At 40.4% G+C, this 18,367-nt stretch overlaps 1 protein-coding gene and 1 long non-coding RNA gene across 2 annotated transcripts; both read left to right on the top strand.

Moving 5' to 3' along the window:
* The first annotated feature begins 2,471 nt into the window (after positions 1-2,471).
* CNEP1R1 (CTD nuclear envelope phosphatase 1 regulatory subunit 1) lies at positions 2,472-17,831 on the top strand. The gene is made up of 6 exons (XM_060650810.2): positions 2,472-2,608; positions 3,707-3,778; positions 6,745-6,818; positions 9,852-9,961; positions 10,078-10,132; positions 16,466-17,831. Exons 1-6 carry the CDS (start codon positions 2,584-2,586, stop codon positions 16,505-16,507), a joined length of 378 nt encoding a protein of 125 aa, XP_060506793.1. The 5' UTR covers positions 2,472-2,583; the 3' UTR covers positions 16,508-17,831.
* On the top strand, positions 13,767-16,043 carry LOC144614585 (uncharacterized). Its single transcript, XR_013552429.2, has 2 exons — positions 13,767-14,540; positions 14,797-16,043. It is a non-coding gene; the product is annotated as an uncharacterized LOC144614585 (long non-coding RNA).
* Positions 17,832-18,367: the final 536 nt, after the last annotated feature.

Below are 18,367 nucleotides of genomic sequence, written 5' to 3' on the forward strand. Positions count from 1 at the left end.
GTGAAGTGAGATCATGACCAGATCCAAAATCAAGAATCAGACACTTATGGGAATACCAGCTGGTGCAGCCACTCTAGAAAACAGTATAAAGTTTCCTCAAAAAGCTAAAAATAGAACTACCCTACGACCCAGCAATTGCACTAGTAGATATTTATCCAAGGGATACAGGTGTGCTGTTTTGAAGGGACACATGCACCCCCATGTTTATAGCAGCACTATCAACAATAGCCAAAGTATGCAAAGAGCCCAAATGCCCATCGATGGATGAATGGATAAAGGAGATGTGGTATATATATATACAATGGAGTATTACTCGGCAATCAAAAAGAATGAAATCTTGCCATTTGCAACTACGTGGATGGAACTGGAGGGTATTATGCTAGGTGAAATTAGTCAGAGAAAGACAAGTATCATGACTTCACTCATATGAGGACTTTAAGAGACAAAACAGATGAACATAAGGGAAGGGAAACAAAAATGATATAAAAACAGGGAGGGGGACAAAGCATAAGAAACTCTTAAATATGGAGAACAAACTGAGGGGTACTGGAGGGGTTGTGGGAGGGGGGATGGGCTAAATGGGTAAGGGGCACTAAGGAATCTACTCCTGAAATCATTGTACTATATGCTAACTAATTTGGATGTACATTTAAAAAAATAAAATGAGAAATAATAAAAAATAAAAAACAAACAAATAAATAAATAAAAGCCCTTCCAGGAAACAAAATTAGAATCAGACACTTAACCAACTGAGCCACCCAGGCACACCCCTACTAACAATGTATGAATGCTTCAATATCTTAACCAGGTTAAGAATTTTGAACCCAAGATACTGGGGAGACCAAAGGATTTGTAAAAACATCAGATAAGGGTGCCTGTGTGGGCTGACAGCGTGGAGCCTACTTGGGATTCTCTCTCTCCCTCTCTCTCTCTGCCCCTCCCCTGTGTGTGCGCAAATGCTCTCCCTCTGTGTGTGTGTCTCTCTCTCTCTCAGATAAATAAACAGCAACAACAAAAACCAACATTTCTCAACCTGACTATGAGGGAAATAGGTTTCCCTCCTCTCCTCCCTCACTGCCTCCTAACCCCCACGATCCATACATGTCGGTGCCCGTGACAAGCTAAGAATGTGCACCCTTTCAAAGACACATTCAACATTTATTTGAGCACAGCTGAAAATGAAAGATGGAGAGGGAGAACCCTAGGAGGTAGTCCTTGGTCTTTCTGTTGTTCCAAGCTCTTGCTAGAAACTGACATACCCTATCAGGCAAGCAGAAGACCTGCAGTTAACAGGTCTCTGGGAGGCCATTAGCACAGTTCCCACTCACCACAGTGCTTTGTACTGTCCTCTTCATCAGTGTGTCTCACTCCTCACCTCCCCAGCATCTAGCCCAGAAAAGCCTATAATATAACAGGTGCTCAGTAACCATTCTTTAGACACTGCTGGAGACCAAAGGAAAACGTGATGAACAAGGCTTGGAGATGGAGAAATGGAGCCTTGAGCAAGAAGTGAAAAGGGATAGTTTGACTTAGGGTTTAAACAATTAATGAATTAATTAATTAATTTACCCCTCCTTTAGCTCACTGCGTGGTATTACTGTTACTTCCTTCACACACCTATCGTTATCTGAAATCAATTATTACTTGCATGATATTTATTTTTTTAAGTAAACTCTACACCTAACGTGGGACTCAAACTTAGGACCCCAAGGTCAAGCGTTGCATTACTTATTTGCATGTTTATTGCTTGCTGTAACCCTTCCTCTCTTAGGACAGAAATCTTCTCTATCTTCCTCATAACTGTATCCCTGATAAAATACAGTGCCTAGAACATCATGCAATAAATAGTTCTTGGATGAATAACCACAAGGAACCCAATAAGAAGTATTTTAACTAAATATAAATGTAGTCGATACTTTACAGATTTTTTTTTAAGTTCTAGGTACTGGGGCTCATACTTTGCTTGCCTTCTTTATGATTTATGAAAGTCGGGTAAGGTGAGAAAAATTGACCAAGGGAAATATACCTACTTAAGGAGTTAGGTTATCAAGGAAAGAGGTACTCTACCGAAATCCATTATTTGGGTTCTAGTTTGTTCTACACTCCCTTACGTGCTAGAGGGAGGGTAGCTGGTTCATTTCTGATTCCCTCATCAGCGACCAGGACACCGCTGGGAAGGAAATGGGCGCTCAATAATAAACATTTGAGGAATGAAAGAACCTGACAAGAAGCTAAGAATACCTTTATGAGCGAACTGGCTCGGACAGGCTGCAGTTCCCCCCCGGGGCAGGCGGCGGCGCCAGCGCTACACCAGCTCGGCCGCCGGCAGTTCTTGGTCCCTCCGGCTGACCGTCCAACGCTAGGCCCCGAGGCCGGTGCCGGAGTTAACCAATAGGAAACCGTATTAGTTGTGGGGTCTGGCAGTGATGCCCAATGAGCGTAGCGGGTGTAGGTAAGGGGAGGTGCGACGGGGAGGGGCAGCGGGGAGCGGTTGGAGGTGGGAGCTGGCGCTGCGGGCCGGGCGCGGGCCGGGGAGCTGCGATGCGGACGGGACAGCGGCGGTGACCCGAGCTGCCGCCCGACATGAACTCGCTGGAGCAGGCGGAAGGTAGAGTGGGCTTGCTGGGTTGCCCGGGCCCGTCCCGGGCTCCTCCCGGAAGCCGGCGGGGCTCTGGAGGGGCTGGAGTGGCGAGGACCCCGCCCCGGGGAGAGGAGGCCGAGAAGGATGGACTGAAGGGGATCGGAGCTTGGGGGCCGAGGGGCGGCCAGAGAAGGCCGGACGCTGGTTCCGGCGCGTCTGGCCTCCGAGGGCACTGGGGGGCCGTTGCGTCAGCTCTCCCATCCCCCCTCTCCCCCCACCCCCCGCAGCTTGGACCGGGAGCCCCTCTCCTGTGCTGCTTTTGTTTTTATTCATTGGCAAAGATTTGCATTTTGCTTTCAGTGAATGCTAATTCACCTTATTTTATATTGATAACCATGGGAGTTGTATCTTTAATTCCTGTTGTGGTTTCCGGTAACCGTTGGAGTAAGGGAGTGCCTCTTGATCTCCTTTTAAAGTTTAAGAAACGCGACCGAGCCTTCGTTGCTCACTCAGGAGCACCTTGGACGCCCCTTTTAGAAGGCCTCCGAGTTTGAGCTTCAATAGTGTCACGAAGATCACCTGTAACCCATTCAGAGGGAGGAAAGGGGAGTGTCTTTCCACACCCACCCGTTAGCCGTGTCAGGAGTCCAGTAAGACCGGACAGAAAGCATAGCCATTAATTAAACATGAGGGCTGGAAAGCGGAATCGGGTCATTGCGGTCAAATAGACCTGGAAGCCTTTGAGGTTAGGGGAATACGTTGTTCTAATAGAAAGTTCTTGGTTCCAACAGAATTAAAACTCGCCCTGATTCTGATCCTTTTATTTGCAACCCCCAAAATTCTAGCTTTTGGCGCCGGCTGAGGCTGCTGCTGATTTTCCACATACCATTTTACGAAGCTTCTAAAAGTGAACCAGCCAGTTTCCTTATATGTGAAATTGGAATTAAAGAAATCTAATGTTTTTGTCAAGTGCTTAAAGCTGTCATAGTAAACGAAGTAAACAGTGCAGTGATACATGTAAGTTGGCGTGTAACACCTGAAGCAGTTAGAGTATCTAAAATTTCATGTTAATAGATTCAAACTCGTCAGAGTGGCTAATTAGGAATTTGACATCTCTTTACCTAGATCTCAAGGCTTTTGAGAGGAGACTTACAGAATATATTCATTGTTTGCAACCTGCCACTGGACGTTGGAGAAGTAAGTTCTTGAATGTTTCTTTAAGGCAAAATAAACTGACAATTGATACTTTTATCTCTGCCTAGCAATGATTTGCTTTTGTGTAAAATTTTTGGTTAACAAATGTTTTACTAAACCATAAGATTTCCTTTTGTTTTGACAGTTTTTACTTTTTTTTTTTAAGTTTGTTTATTTTGAGAGAAAGTGGGGGAGGAGCAGAGAGAGAATCCCAAGCAGGCGCCACACTGTCAGCGCACAGCTGGACTAGGGATCGATCTCAGAAACTGTGAGATCACGACCGGAGCAGAAATCAAGAGTCAGAGGCTTAACTGGCTGAGCCACCCAGGCGCCCCTGTTGTGACAGTTTTTAAATTTATTTAAATTTGTAAACAATGCATCCTAAAGAAATTGTGAAGAAAAGGAACTGGCCATACAGTGTTTTATGTGTTTGAATTTTTATTTTTCCGTTAAAATACATGCACTTTTAAAATTAAATATTACAATATTGATAAGTAACATATATAATAATTTCAGGAGCTTGTTTAGCAGTTTTACAATTTGGTTATAAACTGTTGAAGTTTTATTGAGGAAAACCATATTTAATATATATTTTACAAAGGTTATAAAATTACCCTTAGTTTTAGCAGAGCGTGATTGTGTTGTTTGAAAGCCTATCCAAGAAAACATTCACCTTTTAACTGTATATTCAAAATGTCACAAGTAACACAAAATAGGATTGAAATAATTGTGGTTATTACCCCGTGGAAATACACAAGAAATGCAGACAAATACACAAGTAATGACCTCAGCACACAAAATGCTTTACTCACTTATGTTGGGACCAGTCTTAGGTTCTTGGATGTATATTATTAAAATTGAATTCCTGCAGGGGCACCTGGGTGGCTCAGTGGGTTGAGCGCCAGGCTTCAGCTCAGGTCATGATCTCGCAGTCTGAGTTAGAGCCCCGTGTCGGGCTCTGTGCTGACAGCTCAGAGCCTGGAGCCTGCTTCGGATTCTGTGTTCCCCTCTCTTTCTCTGCCCCTCCCCCACTCATGTTCTGTCTGTCTCAGAAATAAATAAACATTAAAAAAAATTTTTTTTTTAAATTGAATTCCTGCAAAGAGGGAAGTACAACAGCACATGTTGAAAACATCCTGCATTTCAAAGTGTAATTCAGTTTGTGGGACCAGAGAGCACTATTGCAGTTAGGAGTGTTTTCTGTGTCAAGACTATTTGTGATGTTTTTATTAGATCTATTGGCAAAATTTCATTTGTATGCTGTGAGGATTCTGATTGGTCAGAATTTACAGGTAATGATTTTCTCAAGTTCTTTGGTTTATGGAGGAATTACCCCATAAACCTTATTTCACTGCTACTTCAAATTTTTTCCTTTTTTTTGTAAAAAAAAAAATTTTTTTTTTAAATGTGTGAGAGAGAGCCTGAGCAGGGGAGGGGCAGAGAGAGAGAGGGAGACACAGAATCCAAAGCAGGTTCCAGGCTCTGACTGTGAGCACAGAGCCCAATGTGGGGCTTGAACCCACCAACTGTGAGACCATGACCTGAGCTAAAGTCGGCCACTCAACTGACTGAGCCATGTAGGTACCCCCAAAACTTTTTTAAATGTATATGATAATGTCCTATCTTACAAAATATAATATAGTGAGTGTACTTTATTTTTTTCTGTGATTGATGGTCTCTGTGCTTATTTGAAAATGACTTCAGCTTGGGTAATACACCAATCAAAAATATGTGTCTGAGGTCCCTTCTGGTGGGTTTGATTTTGCTTTTGCTTCATTTTCCAAAAGAGGCATCTGTGTAGTATATATTTCTTATTTGAAATAAGGAATTATAAGAAATTGAGTTTAGTCTGTTCTGAGCTGAGAATGTAATTTTGAAATTTTGATTCTGTACTAAATACCTAAAATGAAGATTGTTTTCCTATGATTTGCCTCTTCTAAAAATACATCACCAGGAATCCTAGATACAGTTTTACTATGTTTCTATTGTTCTTTGAATCCTGATCTTTACATTTTAACACTGTCTGCATCCTAACTGAAGGACAGTAGCTTGATACCCAGAATATTAACTAAGTCTTAGTGCACTTTTATTATTTTCCAGGAGTACTATTTATTTTTAAAAGAAATTTTTTCAAAGATTTCCTTTTTGTATACATATATACACGTACATCTGTCTATATATATATATATATATATATATATATATATATATACATATACACACATACACACACACATACCGATACCCAATGTGGGGCTCGAACCAGCAACTCCAAGATCAGAGTCACATTCTCCACTGACTAAGCCAGCCAGGTGCCCAGTACTGTTTACTGTTACGTTTTATTTAGGATCTATTTAGAATTCCTAAAATAATTCTAGCTTAGTGGGGAGGAAGAAAACTTTTCTTAGTTCTACTATCAGTCATTTTTACCCTGATCTTCAAGTCTCTAAAGAAAATCTGATCTTGATTGTGTACTCCACATTCCTAACAGCAGACAGTTGTCTGCAAGGCAAAATCCTCTAGTCAGAATTCTCTGTGCATTCATAAAGGAGTCTTTGGTTTTTTTACATTTCAAAATGAGAGGTGTTTTTTGTTTTTTAACTTGAATTTACAAAATCTGCAAAATCACAAAGCACTTTGAAAGTTACATAATATGGAATCTTATATTAAAATTTTACTATCTTGGTTCTTACTGCTTTTAATTTCATTGATCTTCGAAAGTTCTGACTAATAGGGACAGTATTATCCTCAGTTACTAAGTATCCCGGTTTTTATGTGAATTCCTCAAGGTCATACAGCAAGTTTCCTAATTCCTCAGTTGAGTGCATTCCCCATTTTAATAAAATGCTGCATCCTTTGGCTGTCATTTATTAGGAATTGGTGGTATTTGTATACATTTATTCATTTATAGATTTATGTATTTGTTGACGGCTTATGTCCTTACTAATCTCATGTTTATCTTTCTTCAGTGCTTCTCATAGTGGTATCTGTCTGTACAGCTACTGGTGCCTGGAACTGGTTAATAGATCCCGAGACACAAAAGGTAGAAGTTTTTATTTATTTTATTTATTTATTTTTATTTTTTTTATTACATTTATTTATTTTTGAGAGAGAGAGAAAGCGCACACAAGTGGGGGAGGGGCAGAGAGAGAAAAGGAGACACAGAATCCGAAGCAGGCTCCAGGCTCTGAGCTGTCAGCACAGAGCCGGATGCAGGGCTTGAACCCACAGACCATGAGATTATGACCTGAGCGGAAGTCAGATGCCCAACTGACTGAGCCACCCAGGCACCCCTAGAAGTTTTGATTTAAAATTTTTTGCAGATTAAATGAGGTAATGTAGTGGTGCTTTTGTTCATCGTAAAGTATTATTCAAATGCTACCTATTGTTACAAGTAGTGATATTGATCCTTATATTAAAAATATCCTGTATATTCATTTGCTTAAGAAAAACTTTGGTTGGCTCTTGTAGATTAAGTATCTTTCACAGGGAAAAAGGCCTAAGAAATATTACTCCACTTACACTACTTCTCCTTCATTTCTGAGCTTTTTACATATCTTTTTACGTATATTCACGTATTTTTAAATATTTCAGTGTAAACCTTGTCTTTATTCTCTTTTGTTCATTTAGGGTCATCTGTGCCAGCTTTAAAAAATTATAAAATACGATTTTCTTCTATGACATATCTTTGGTAGTTCCTTTCCTCATACCATAAAGTATTTGAGATGACTTCGCAGGAAACATATATGATAAAATAGCAAAATATAAGTGTAAAACAAAGTCAAATTAGAATAAAAAAGACTGATTGGAGGGCCAAAAACAGGAAGGAAACCAGGTCACAGACAAGGCCATGTGGGCCGGGAAACTTGCCAAAACTGAGTTACAAATTAGTCTCTGAGTTACCTAATCAATAAAGTCACAGTTCCATGGTTTTGTTTCTCTGTGAAGAGAACACATGTATAAGTTCCATAAGCTAGCAAAAATTTTGTCCACGTTTATCTTTTAAAAAAAATTTCCTGCCTGAAATTTAATATAGGAAACACTGAGAGATCTCCCGTTGGGCACTGTCCAAGAACATCCCTATACCAAATGCAATAACAGATTTCATAATGTTATATCTTGAAGCATCCTTTGATGAAATCTGATAGCGTGTTTCTCAAAATTCTACCTCTTTCTTCTAACTTGTACCTTAATTTCAAACTCGCGCTTTTTTATTAGAGAAGCCACAGTCTCCCATTTTTCAGTGAAGTTTTTTTTCCCTCAGTGGAGCTTTATTTAGGTAATAATGTTGTAATTTTCTCAAATCGTAAACCCACATCCTTTTTTAAAGTGTAATTAGGTAGACTACTTCTACCAGCTTTATTTATAGTCTGTTAGGTTCTACAGAAGAAAAACCTAAAAGCCAGCTTTTGTCAGCAGTCCGAATGGCAATTCAGGCAGCCAGGGGTTTATTTAGCATGTAGTTTCCCTGACTTTATCCACTGGGGTGGAGATATAAAAGAATAGGAGGTAGGGGAGGTTGGAGATGGAATTTTACGTTAATACAGGAGTTTTTATGGCAGATAGGAAACTCTCTTGTGTGTTCATTTAAAAAAGTCGGATCTTAAGCCTGTGCTTGGTGCTCCTCTTCAGGGGAAGAGTGAGGAGGCTGCCAAGAAGATTGAAAAGGTCTGTCTTGGGAAATGAATCTGACTTCTAATTGGGAAAAATATAAGCTGATTTCAGCTAGTTGAGATCTTAATAAAACACAGAATTAAATGTAATTTGAAATAGGCCCAAAACTCTGTAGTTAATGTAATTTTCTAAATTAGGTGAGAATATAACTATTAGCCTAAGGGTTAGCTCTTTGTATTTCAGTATTTAATAACCTCAAACCTGAAAGGAGTTTTAAAAAGCAATTGTTTCTGTAGCGAGAGTTGCAGACTCGAAAGCCAGTGTGTGTCTAGCTGGGAGAACCCGAGGAGAGAAGGAATATAGCCCACTGGACAGTACACAGATGCCTGATCTAAAGGGGGAAATTGGGATTTAGATGCAGTTGATTGTTTCCATGGAGGAAAGAAAGCTGATACTGACTGTTCTAGTTAAAATTAACACCTAAGACACCATATGTGCTTATATTGTGTAGGCCATGTGAAATAGAGCTGGCCTGTGGAAATTCCTGTCCTTAAAGGTTTCACGAAGACGTTCCTCTGGACCATTAACCTTTATGCAGAATTTTATTCTTCTGGGAGCTTTTTCCGTTTCTGATATTTCAGCCTCTCATTTCTTCATCTGACAAATCTATTTAACCCATACCATGCTGACCCAGCTAGCTTTTTTTAAGTTTAGTTCTCTTTCTTGAAATATGTACGCATCTCTCAGTAGGAGAGTGAGGTACACAGGCCTTTGGCTTAATTCTCTTGCTCCCATTTAGTAACTAGTCCGCTTGATTTCTTTTTCCAGACTTTAAACACATCTTTCCTTCTTCAAGTTCTATTCCCCAGTCATCTGGCTGCAGTGCCCACTCTTGTTCCAGTGCTGGACCCTGGACTCTTATCTCCACGTATTCATGTTGTCCTGTTGCCTGTTGTCATCTGATTATACCCAGATCTGAAATTAGCCCTTTGTTTCTCTTAGACTCTGATTTGTTTGTTTGTTTGTTTGTTTGTTTCTTTGTTTGAAGTAGGCTCCATACCCCATGTGGGGCTTGAACTCATGGCCCTTGAGATCAAGAGTCAGATGCTCTACCAACTGAGCCAGCCAGGTGTCCCGTTCTTGTGCTTTTTTAAATTGCTTCTTGCTAGGAAGGGTTCAGTAAATATTTTTGGTAGGATGGTTTTTGATTATAGGAATGCACTTGTAATGGTTCAAGTCCTGAGAATGAACGGGGGGATTATTGCTATCTTGTTAGGTGAAAGATACGAAACAAATTATTTTTATGGCCAGCAGAACAACTAAGATTATTTTGAATTCTTCAAATCCTCGTATTTTGAGATGATTAAAATGTTAACATGTATTTAAGCACAAGTGGGGAGGTAGGTGTTGGTATTGTTCTGAGATTTTGAACATTTTTATATTTCAAACTCTTCTTTTTCAGGTGTCCTTCTTCACGTCATTATGGAATCACCCATTCTTCACCATTAGCTGTATCACCCTGATAGGCTTGTTTTTTGCTGGAATACACAAGCGGGTCGTTGCCCCGTCAATGTATCCTTTGCAGAATTGAGTTTTAGTCTCAGCTTAAAGCACCTTCTTGATCATCTAGGGGTTGTTAAAAGCTTATTCCTCATATGATCAATTTTCCTTTGACCACAGTTTTTCAGTATAGCTGCTCGATGTCGAACTGTACTAGCAGAATACAACATGTCTTGTGACGATGTGAGTATTGTTTATGTTAAAAAATTACAGATCTGCGTGAGAGGACTGAACGGTTTTGGCTTAAGTAAAACAGACATTAATATAGATTGTCAGTCGGCAAGGATTAATGGTGGGAATATTCTTTATAGCACTGATCCTAAGATACACATTTACGTCTCTGAAATTGAGATGCATCTAATAATTTGTGGTGTTGTACAGTTTAGTCTTTTCTTTTAAGTAAGCTCTGTGCCAGTGTGGGGTTTGAACTCAAAACCCTGAAATCAAGAGTCACAGGCTCTACTGACTGAGCCCGCCAGGCACCCCCAATTTAATCTTTATTAATGACATCGCTTTTTAGCCTTTTGGCTAAGATCAAGTGTAATCTTTCTTAATGACATAAAATCACCATGTAGTGTCTTATAATTGAAGTCATCATAGGTCTAATATAGAGTGGTCACTATGGGCCAAAACTAGCTTGGTGGGTGTAGGTTTTGTAAACTAATGGTATTCTGTATGTAGGATTTTAAATTAGATCTCAGATCAACAGACTACAGACATACAAGCCAACTGTGTTTTTAAAAGTTGATCAGATTTTGACGTATTAAGAGTATCTCAGGTGTCCGATTGGCTCATTCAGTAGAGCACTTGACTCTTAATCTCAGGCTGGTGAGTTCAAGCCCCACGTTGGGGGTGGAGCCTAGTTAAAATTAAAAGATAATATCTCATGGTTTTGATTTGCTTATTTATTAAGGTGTTTTTTTCCTTCAAATCAAAAAATTATTGGGGTGTTTTGGGTGGCTCAGTCAGTTAAACGTCTGACTTCAGCTCAGGTTATGATCTCAAAGCTCATGAATTTGAGCCCCACGTTGGGCTCTGTGCTGCTAGCTCAAAGCCTGAAGCCTGCTTCGAATTCTTGGTCTCCCTCTCTTCTGCCCCTCCCCTGTTCACACTCTGTTTCTCTCTCCTTCAAAAATAAATAAACATTAAAAAAAATGTTTTTTAATGTATTAAGTAATACCTTGTATAAAAAATTAGAATAAAGAGGAAAAAAAGATACTAGGAGCAGGAAGCCCACTGCTATGAGTGAAGAGAATAAAGACTAAACACTTTGATTTTTTTTAATGTTTATTTTTTTAATTTTTTAATGTTTATTTACCTTTGAGAGAGACAGAGTGTAAGTGGGGGAGGGACAGAGAGGGAGACTCAAACTGAAGTAGGCTTGAGGCTCTGAGCTATTAGCACAGAGCCCGAGGTGGGGCTTGAAGTCACATCATGACCTGAGTGGAAGTTGGACACAACTGAGCCACCCAGGTGCCTCTTTGTTGATTTTTGAGAGAGAGAGAAAGTGCGCACGCATGCACAGGCCGGGGAGGGGCAGAAAGGAGACAGAATCCAAAGCCTCCTGGAGGCTCTGAGCTGTCAACACAGAATCACATCATGACCTGAGCGGAAGTTGGACACTTAACCAACTGAGCCACCCAGGGGTCCCAACACTGATTTTTTAAAAATTAGGAGAGAAGGGGGCGCCTGGGTGGCTCAGTCGGTTGAGTGTCCGACTTCGGCTCAGATCATGATCTCACAGTTTGTGGGTTCGAGCCCTGTGTCGGGCTCTGTGCTCGTGTCCAGCTCAGAGCCTGGAGTCTGCTTCGATTCTGTGTCTCCCTCCCTCTCTGCCCCTAGCTTGCGCATGCGCGCGCGCTCTCTCTCTCTCTCTCTCTCTCTCTCTCTCTCTCAGTCTCAAAAAAAAATAAACATAAAAAAATTTTTTTTAAAAATTAGGAGAGAACAAGGGTAGTATTTTAAGTCAAAAGGGAAGAATTGGGCTCGTAGTGTTTAGATAATTGACTTCATTTGGAAAAAAATGAATTTAGATCTCTGCATCAATTAAACTAAATTCCAGGTAAAGTTTTTTATTTATATATATATTTATTTATTTTGAGAGAGAATGAGAGAGTGGAGGAGGGGCAGAGGGAGAGGGAGAGAATCCCAAGCAGGCTCCACACTGTCAGTGAGGAGTCCAACGCAGGGCTCAAACTTCACAACTTGTGGGATCATGACCTAAGTCGAAGTCCGATGCTTAACCGAATGAGCCACCCAGGCGCCCCTGGTTGTAAATGTATTTAAGAAGACATTCACATCCCACAATTAAAGCATTAGAAGAAAATACAGGTGAATATGTTTATAATCTTGGTGCAGAAAAGCTCCTTTTTAAGACACAGAAACGCCATCATGGAAGAGGTTGGATTCCTTTAGTTGCATCGACATTTGGAAATTTTGTACAGCAAAAGGCAAGAAATTAAGTAGTGATTAGGTATTTGTGGGGCACCTGGCTGCCTCAGTGGCAAAAGCATGTGACTCCTGATCTCAGGGTCATGAGTTCGAGCCCCACATTGGGTGTAGAGATTATTGCAAAAACTAAATAACTTAAAGGGTGGGGGGGCACCTGAGTGACTCATTCTGTTAAGTATGTGACTTGATTTTGACTCAAGTCATGATCTCGTAGTTTGTGGGATTGAGCTCCACATCAGGCTCTATGCTGACAGCGTGGACTCTGTTTAGAAGTTTCTGTCTCTCTCTCTCTCTCTCTCTCTCTCTCTCTCTCTCTCTCTGCCTCTCCCCTCTGTGCACTCAGGCTCGCTCTCGCTCTCTCTCTCAAGATCAAAAAATACATACATTTGAAAGGTATCTAGTAGAGGATAGAATCCAGAATATTTAAAGACGTATTAAAAATCAATAAAAAAAGACAAATAGTACATTTGATACGTGGGAAAAGGTAAGTCAAATCATAGAAGCGGTACTACAAATAGCCTCATTTGTAATTGGGGAAATGCAAGGTAAAACTGAGTTTCCATTTGTTTGTCTTGCCTACCTGTCACATGGGCAGAAGTTAAACCCCCAGAACTGTGCTGAAGTAGATGCATCCACACGCTGCCTGTGGCAAACATACACTGGTATGGCCGTGTTGGAAGGCAGTTTCATCATCCTGTAAGATGTAAAATTGGCATGCCTCATGACCCAACCATTCTCCTTTTCTTTATCTCCCCCCAGTGGGGACCATCACATGTACACAAGGAGGCAGGTACGAGGTCGCTCATCGCAGCATCCTTTGCAGTATGGAAAAAATGGAAACAGGTTTTATGTTTCTCAACAGGGGGGTGGGAAAATAGGAAAGCACAAGTAAATCTGTAAATGTGGACATGGAAGGACCTCCAAGATAAGTTAGGTGCAAGAAGAAAATTACCAAACAATATACTCAGTTTGGTATTTTTTTTTCAGTTGTTTTTTTCCCTAGTACCATTTATTTTTTAATTCTGGTAGAGTTAACATACAGTGTTCTGTTAGTTTCAGGTGTACAATATAGTGATTTCAGCAATTCCATACATCGCCTGGTGCTCGGCCCCACAATTGCACTCCTTAATCCCCATCACCTGTTTAACCAATCCCCCCCCCTCCCCTCTGGTAACCACCAGTTTGTCCTCCATAATTAAGAGATTGAGAGTCAGTTTCTTGGTTTGTCTCCTTTTTCTTTGCTCATTTTTGTTTACTGGGATATCCTCTCTCCCTCCCCCCTCTCCCCTTCCCTCCCTCCCTCTCCCTCCCTCTCCCTCCCTCCCCTCCCCCCCCTCCCCCCCCCCCCCCCCGCCTCTCCCCCATGCTCACTTACTCTCTCTCAATAAATAAATAAATAAATAAAAACCCTCCAGGTTTTATTTATATATATGAATGTAAACCCATAGAACACAGTCTGGGAGAATTCATGCTAAAACTGATTTCTTCTGTAAGAGGGCTAGAATTTGAGATAGATGGAAGGAAGGATTTTGTTTAGCAGCATTTGCATTTTTTATTTTCTCTTTTTAAGTAATCTCTACACCCATCATGGGGCTTGAACTCAAAACTCTGAGATCAAAAGTTGTATGCTCCACCAACTGAGCCAGCCAGGCACCCCTGTATTTGAATTTTTTAATAACGAGATTACATTAGGGGTGCCTGGGTGGCTCAGTCACTTAAGCCTCCAGCTCTTGATTTTGGCTCAGGTTATGATCTCACAGTGTGTGGGTTTGAGCCCCATGTCAGGCTTTGCACTGATAGCATGGAACCTGCTTGGGGTTCTCCCCACTCCCCCTTTACCCCTCCCCTGGTGCATGCGTGCATGCTTCTCTTTCTCTCTCTCTCAAAATTTTTAAAAAACATAAAAAATGAGATTATATTAATGTCTTACTCATGTAATTTAAAATAGATTAAAACGGTGGATAAAACAAATGGTCTATTCATGCAGTGGAATACTGTATATTTTATGTTGTAATCAACAATATAAAATGATACAAACTACTGAAACAGTAACATGGATGAATCTCACACCCATTGAGTGGAAGAAGTAGATGCAAAAGGACACACACTAGTATTCCATTTGTGTAAAGATCAGAGACAGGCAGGGGTGCCTGGGTGGCTCAGTCGGTTAAGCCTCTGACTTTGGCTCAGTTCATGGTCTCACGGTCCATGGGTTCGAGCCCCGCGTCGGGCTCTGTGCTGTCAGCTCAGAGCCTGGAGCCTGTTTCAGATTCTGTGTCTCCTTCTCTCTGTGACCCTCCCCCGTTCATGCTCTGTCTCTCTCTGTCTCAAAAATAAACGTTAAAAAAAAAAAAAATTAAAAAATTCTTTATAAAAAAAAAAAAGATCAGAGACAGGCAGAATTTATGGTAAGTGGTTATGTCTGTGTAAGGAGTGGAGCTGCCATTGACTAGAAAGGGGCATGGAGGAACTTTCTGGGTGGTGGTGATGTTCTGTAGCTAGATCTGAGTGGTGGCTATGTGGCCGTATGTATTTGTTAAAACTCATAAAACTGTACACAAGGTTTGAACACTTAACTGTATATAAATTGTACCTCAACAAAACAGTGAAAAAATTAGTGTCCAAGTTCTACCAGTGTGTCAAGGAATTGTCAAAAATCAAATGGCTGAAAATGAAGTGAAAGGGAGAACCTTAAGGTGACCAGAATCTGGACAGCACTTTTTTTTTTTTTTTTTTTTTTAAGTTTAGTTTTGAGAGAGTGTGAGTGGGTGAGGGGCAGAGAGAGAAGGAGACAGAGAATCTGAAGCAGGCTTCAGGCTCCCAGTTCTCAGCACAGAGCCCAATGTGGGGCTCGAACCCAGAATCCTGAGATCATAACCTGAGCCGAAGTCGGATGCTCAACCGACTGAGCCACACAGGCGCCCCTGGACAGCACTTGTGACCTGAGGATACTGGAGTCTCAGCAACCAAAGGTGTCTTATGTTATGTTGCACATTCTCACTTCTCATAAAAGATATTAAGGAATTTTCAGACCTGCTTCTTTGACCCAATATTAGGCTCCAAGAGCCACCATGTATTGTGTGTGAATCGCATGCAGGGTTCTGGGCTTTTTACCCACACTGTCATAGTTAGGGTCTTCTGTTTTGTTTGATTATGTATTGTCCCATTTTACGGACGCATCACGATATAATGCCCTGTTCGTCATACAGTTGTTTCCACAGTTTCTATATTACGTATTGTATTCTCTGCCAGAACTTGAGCTCCGAGAGGACCAGGGAGTCTGTCTCGTTCATTCCTGGATCCCTAGCATTTCATGCAAGGCCTGGCCCATAGTAGGCACTCAGTAGATATTGAATGAAAGAGTTAGTACCATTTTTGTGTACAGCTTTACACTCAAGTCCAGTTTCGTTCAGAAAAATTCCCAGAAGTAGAACTATTTGGATTATGTGGTACGTACCCTTTTTTTGGGTAAATAAGACAGTTGGTCCAGGGCACCTGGCTGGCTCAGTCCATAGAGCATGTGACTCTTGATCTTGGGGTCATTAGCTCAAGCCCCACGTTGGGTATAGAGCTTATATTAAAAAAAAAAAAAAAAAAAAGACCGTTGGCCTCACAGAAGAGTTATATCCACTTAACACTGAACTTGTGAGTGTCCAGTGCTCCAACCATTGGTTTGGTTTACATTTTCACTTGGAATTAAAAATGTAATGTTGGAAAAGGAAAAATGTTTTTGCTCAAATACATTTATGTTTTATAAATGTCCATTTGGCAAGGAGCATGAATTGGTTTATGCATGTTGGGATTTTATTCATTGGATTGATTGGTCGGTTTCTAGGTAGCCAGTGGACAGGGAATTCATCAAACAGATTGTGTTTTAAAGTGATGAAGATTTCAGAAAGAATGCTCCACACAAGGAAAACTTTGAAAACGTAACTATTAATTGATTAATCTTTACTTAATATAAAGGGGTGTTCTGGTACCCTTCAAATGCACTTTAAGGTTTATGGAGAAGTGATATTTTTAATAGAACTGTGTATTGAAACATTTTTTTTTTCATCTTTACAGACAGGAAAACTCATTTTGAAACCTAGGCCTCATGTTCAATGACAATGTGCGCTCGTCGTTATGGGACCTCCTACAGCCTTTCTTCAAATAAGTGATTGAGCAAAAAGCCATAAAGGATTCCTTTTACAGTTGGATATGTGAAGGTCATAGCAACAACTGACAAGAAGTGTGCAATATTTACCCAGGTGATCTTGATGATGATGGCTCGCATTCTCTGGCTCGGTACCTTTGATTATCTGTTTTCAGTATTAGTGTCACTTTAGTACTTCAGACCCTGCAGAGACTTTTGCAGATGAAGTATGTCTGTATGTTACTAAGTTAAACTTAGAAACAGAACCTCATCCAGTTTTTATAATGTATTTTTGCAAACTACTGTAAATAGCAAATCAATGCCAATGTTACAGGGGGAGATGTTACTCGGACTCTGTTCTCCTGCACCAGTATTTCAGGAACATCTGTTTGCCAGCCCCACAGCTCTTTAAACCCAGCTATCCTGCATAGCTGTGCCTTTCATTCTTACACTCCTCTGTTCTAATCATAATGCAAGAAAAACATCGGATTGAGCCTAAACTGAGGAAGACTCCTCTCCATTATGTATGTTGTAAGAAATTATAGACGTTTTGAGAAACAGTTTTCATTAAGCCAGATAGTGAATTTCAGCCACTATTGTGTTAGTAAGTTTCCTGTTCATTGTTTTCGTTTAACGCTGAATATACTTTATGTTTTTTAATTAATTTTAAGAACACTCCACAAAGGCTTCTGAATATACAAGTTTAGTTATAAATTATGTAATGTCTGGGAATTCGATAGTCATTGTTTTAGATAATTGGATTTTATGCTGTGGTGGACGTGGCTGTGACACTAGTGTTGCACAGGTGTAATTGATCAGCCCCTCCATCACAAAGGTCACGTGGGAGCGGCACCACAAACCCGAGTCCACGGTTCTCACTGTTCAGAGAGTGTTAATGACATACTGTGTATGCATATTAGCCACATGTACTATAATAGCCCTGAAACTGAAACTATTAGGATTGCTGTAAATATTTTAAAGAACTGGAGGTGCCTTTTACCTGTTTACTAGAAGATTTTGAAAAGGTTTAAATTATTTCACAAGCTGTCTTTTAAATTCCATTTAACATAAAGCTGAAAATTCAGTTAACAGGACACAAACTTTTTAGCAAGGCTACCACTTAAATGTGTTGATCTTGGCTTTCATGTGTATAAAATTTTAATTCTTTAAGCTGCAGCAATAAAACCCTCTGCTCCTACGAAGTCATAAGAGGGTATTCTATATATTCGGCATTGTTTTATTTTCTGTAAATTTTGTAGGTAAATATGTGCATAAAAATAAATACTTTATATATAATTAGTGATTGGGCTTTTTTCTTGATTCATTGAAAATCTGTAATGCTTAAAAAATTTAAGGTACCATATGTATCAGATACAGGCAAGTTTGAAATAGATACCATTCTTTTTTTTTTTTTTTAACGTTTATTTATTTTTGAGACAGAGAGAGACAGAGCATGAATGGGGGAGGGGCTGAGAGAGAGGGAGACACAGAAGCAGGCTCCAGGCTCTGAGCTGTCAGCCCAGAGCCTGACGCGGGGCTCGAACCCATGGACCGCGAGATCGTGACCTGAGCTGAAGTCGGACACTTAACCGACTGAGCCACCCAGGTGCCCCTAGATACCATTCTTTAACTCTGTCTAGTAGAGCACATTTCAAGTAGCAATTGTAGCTACCCAGTTTATTAAGCTACGACTACTTCATACTGACTACATACTGACTACTTCAGTATGTATTAACTTGTCACTATGTAATGACATTTGGCTCTTAATCAGGAGATGCAGGTTTTCTTGATCGTGCTTTACAAATTTGGATTGCCATCTTCCTCCAAGCACA

This window comes from Panthera onca, chromosome E2 (genome assembly GCF_046562875.1).
Source record: "Panthera onca isolate mPanOnc1 chromosome E2, mPanOnc1 haplotype 2, whole genome shotgun sequence".
In the NCBI taxonomy this organism is placed as follows: Eukaryota; Metazoa; Chordata; class Mammalia; order Carnivora; family Felidae; genus Panthera; species Panthera onca.

Coding starts and splice junctions, on each gene's coding strand:
- CNEP1R1 (XM_060650810.2), top strand. CDS start 2,584: ATGAACTCGCTGGAGCAGGCGGAAG. Junction 3,779..6,744: donor TGCCACTGGACGTTGGAGAA/GTAAGTTCTTGA, acceptor ATCTTTCTTCAG/TGCTTCTCATAGTGGTATCT. Junction 6,819..9,851: donor TAGATCCCGAGACACAAAAG/GTAGAAGTTTTT, acceptor CTTCTTTTTCAG/GTGTCCTTCTTCACGTCATT.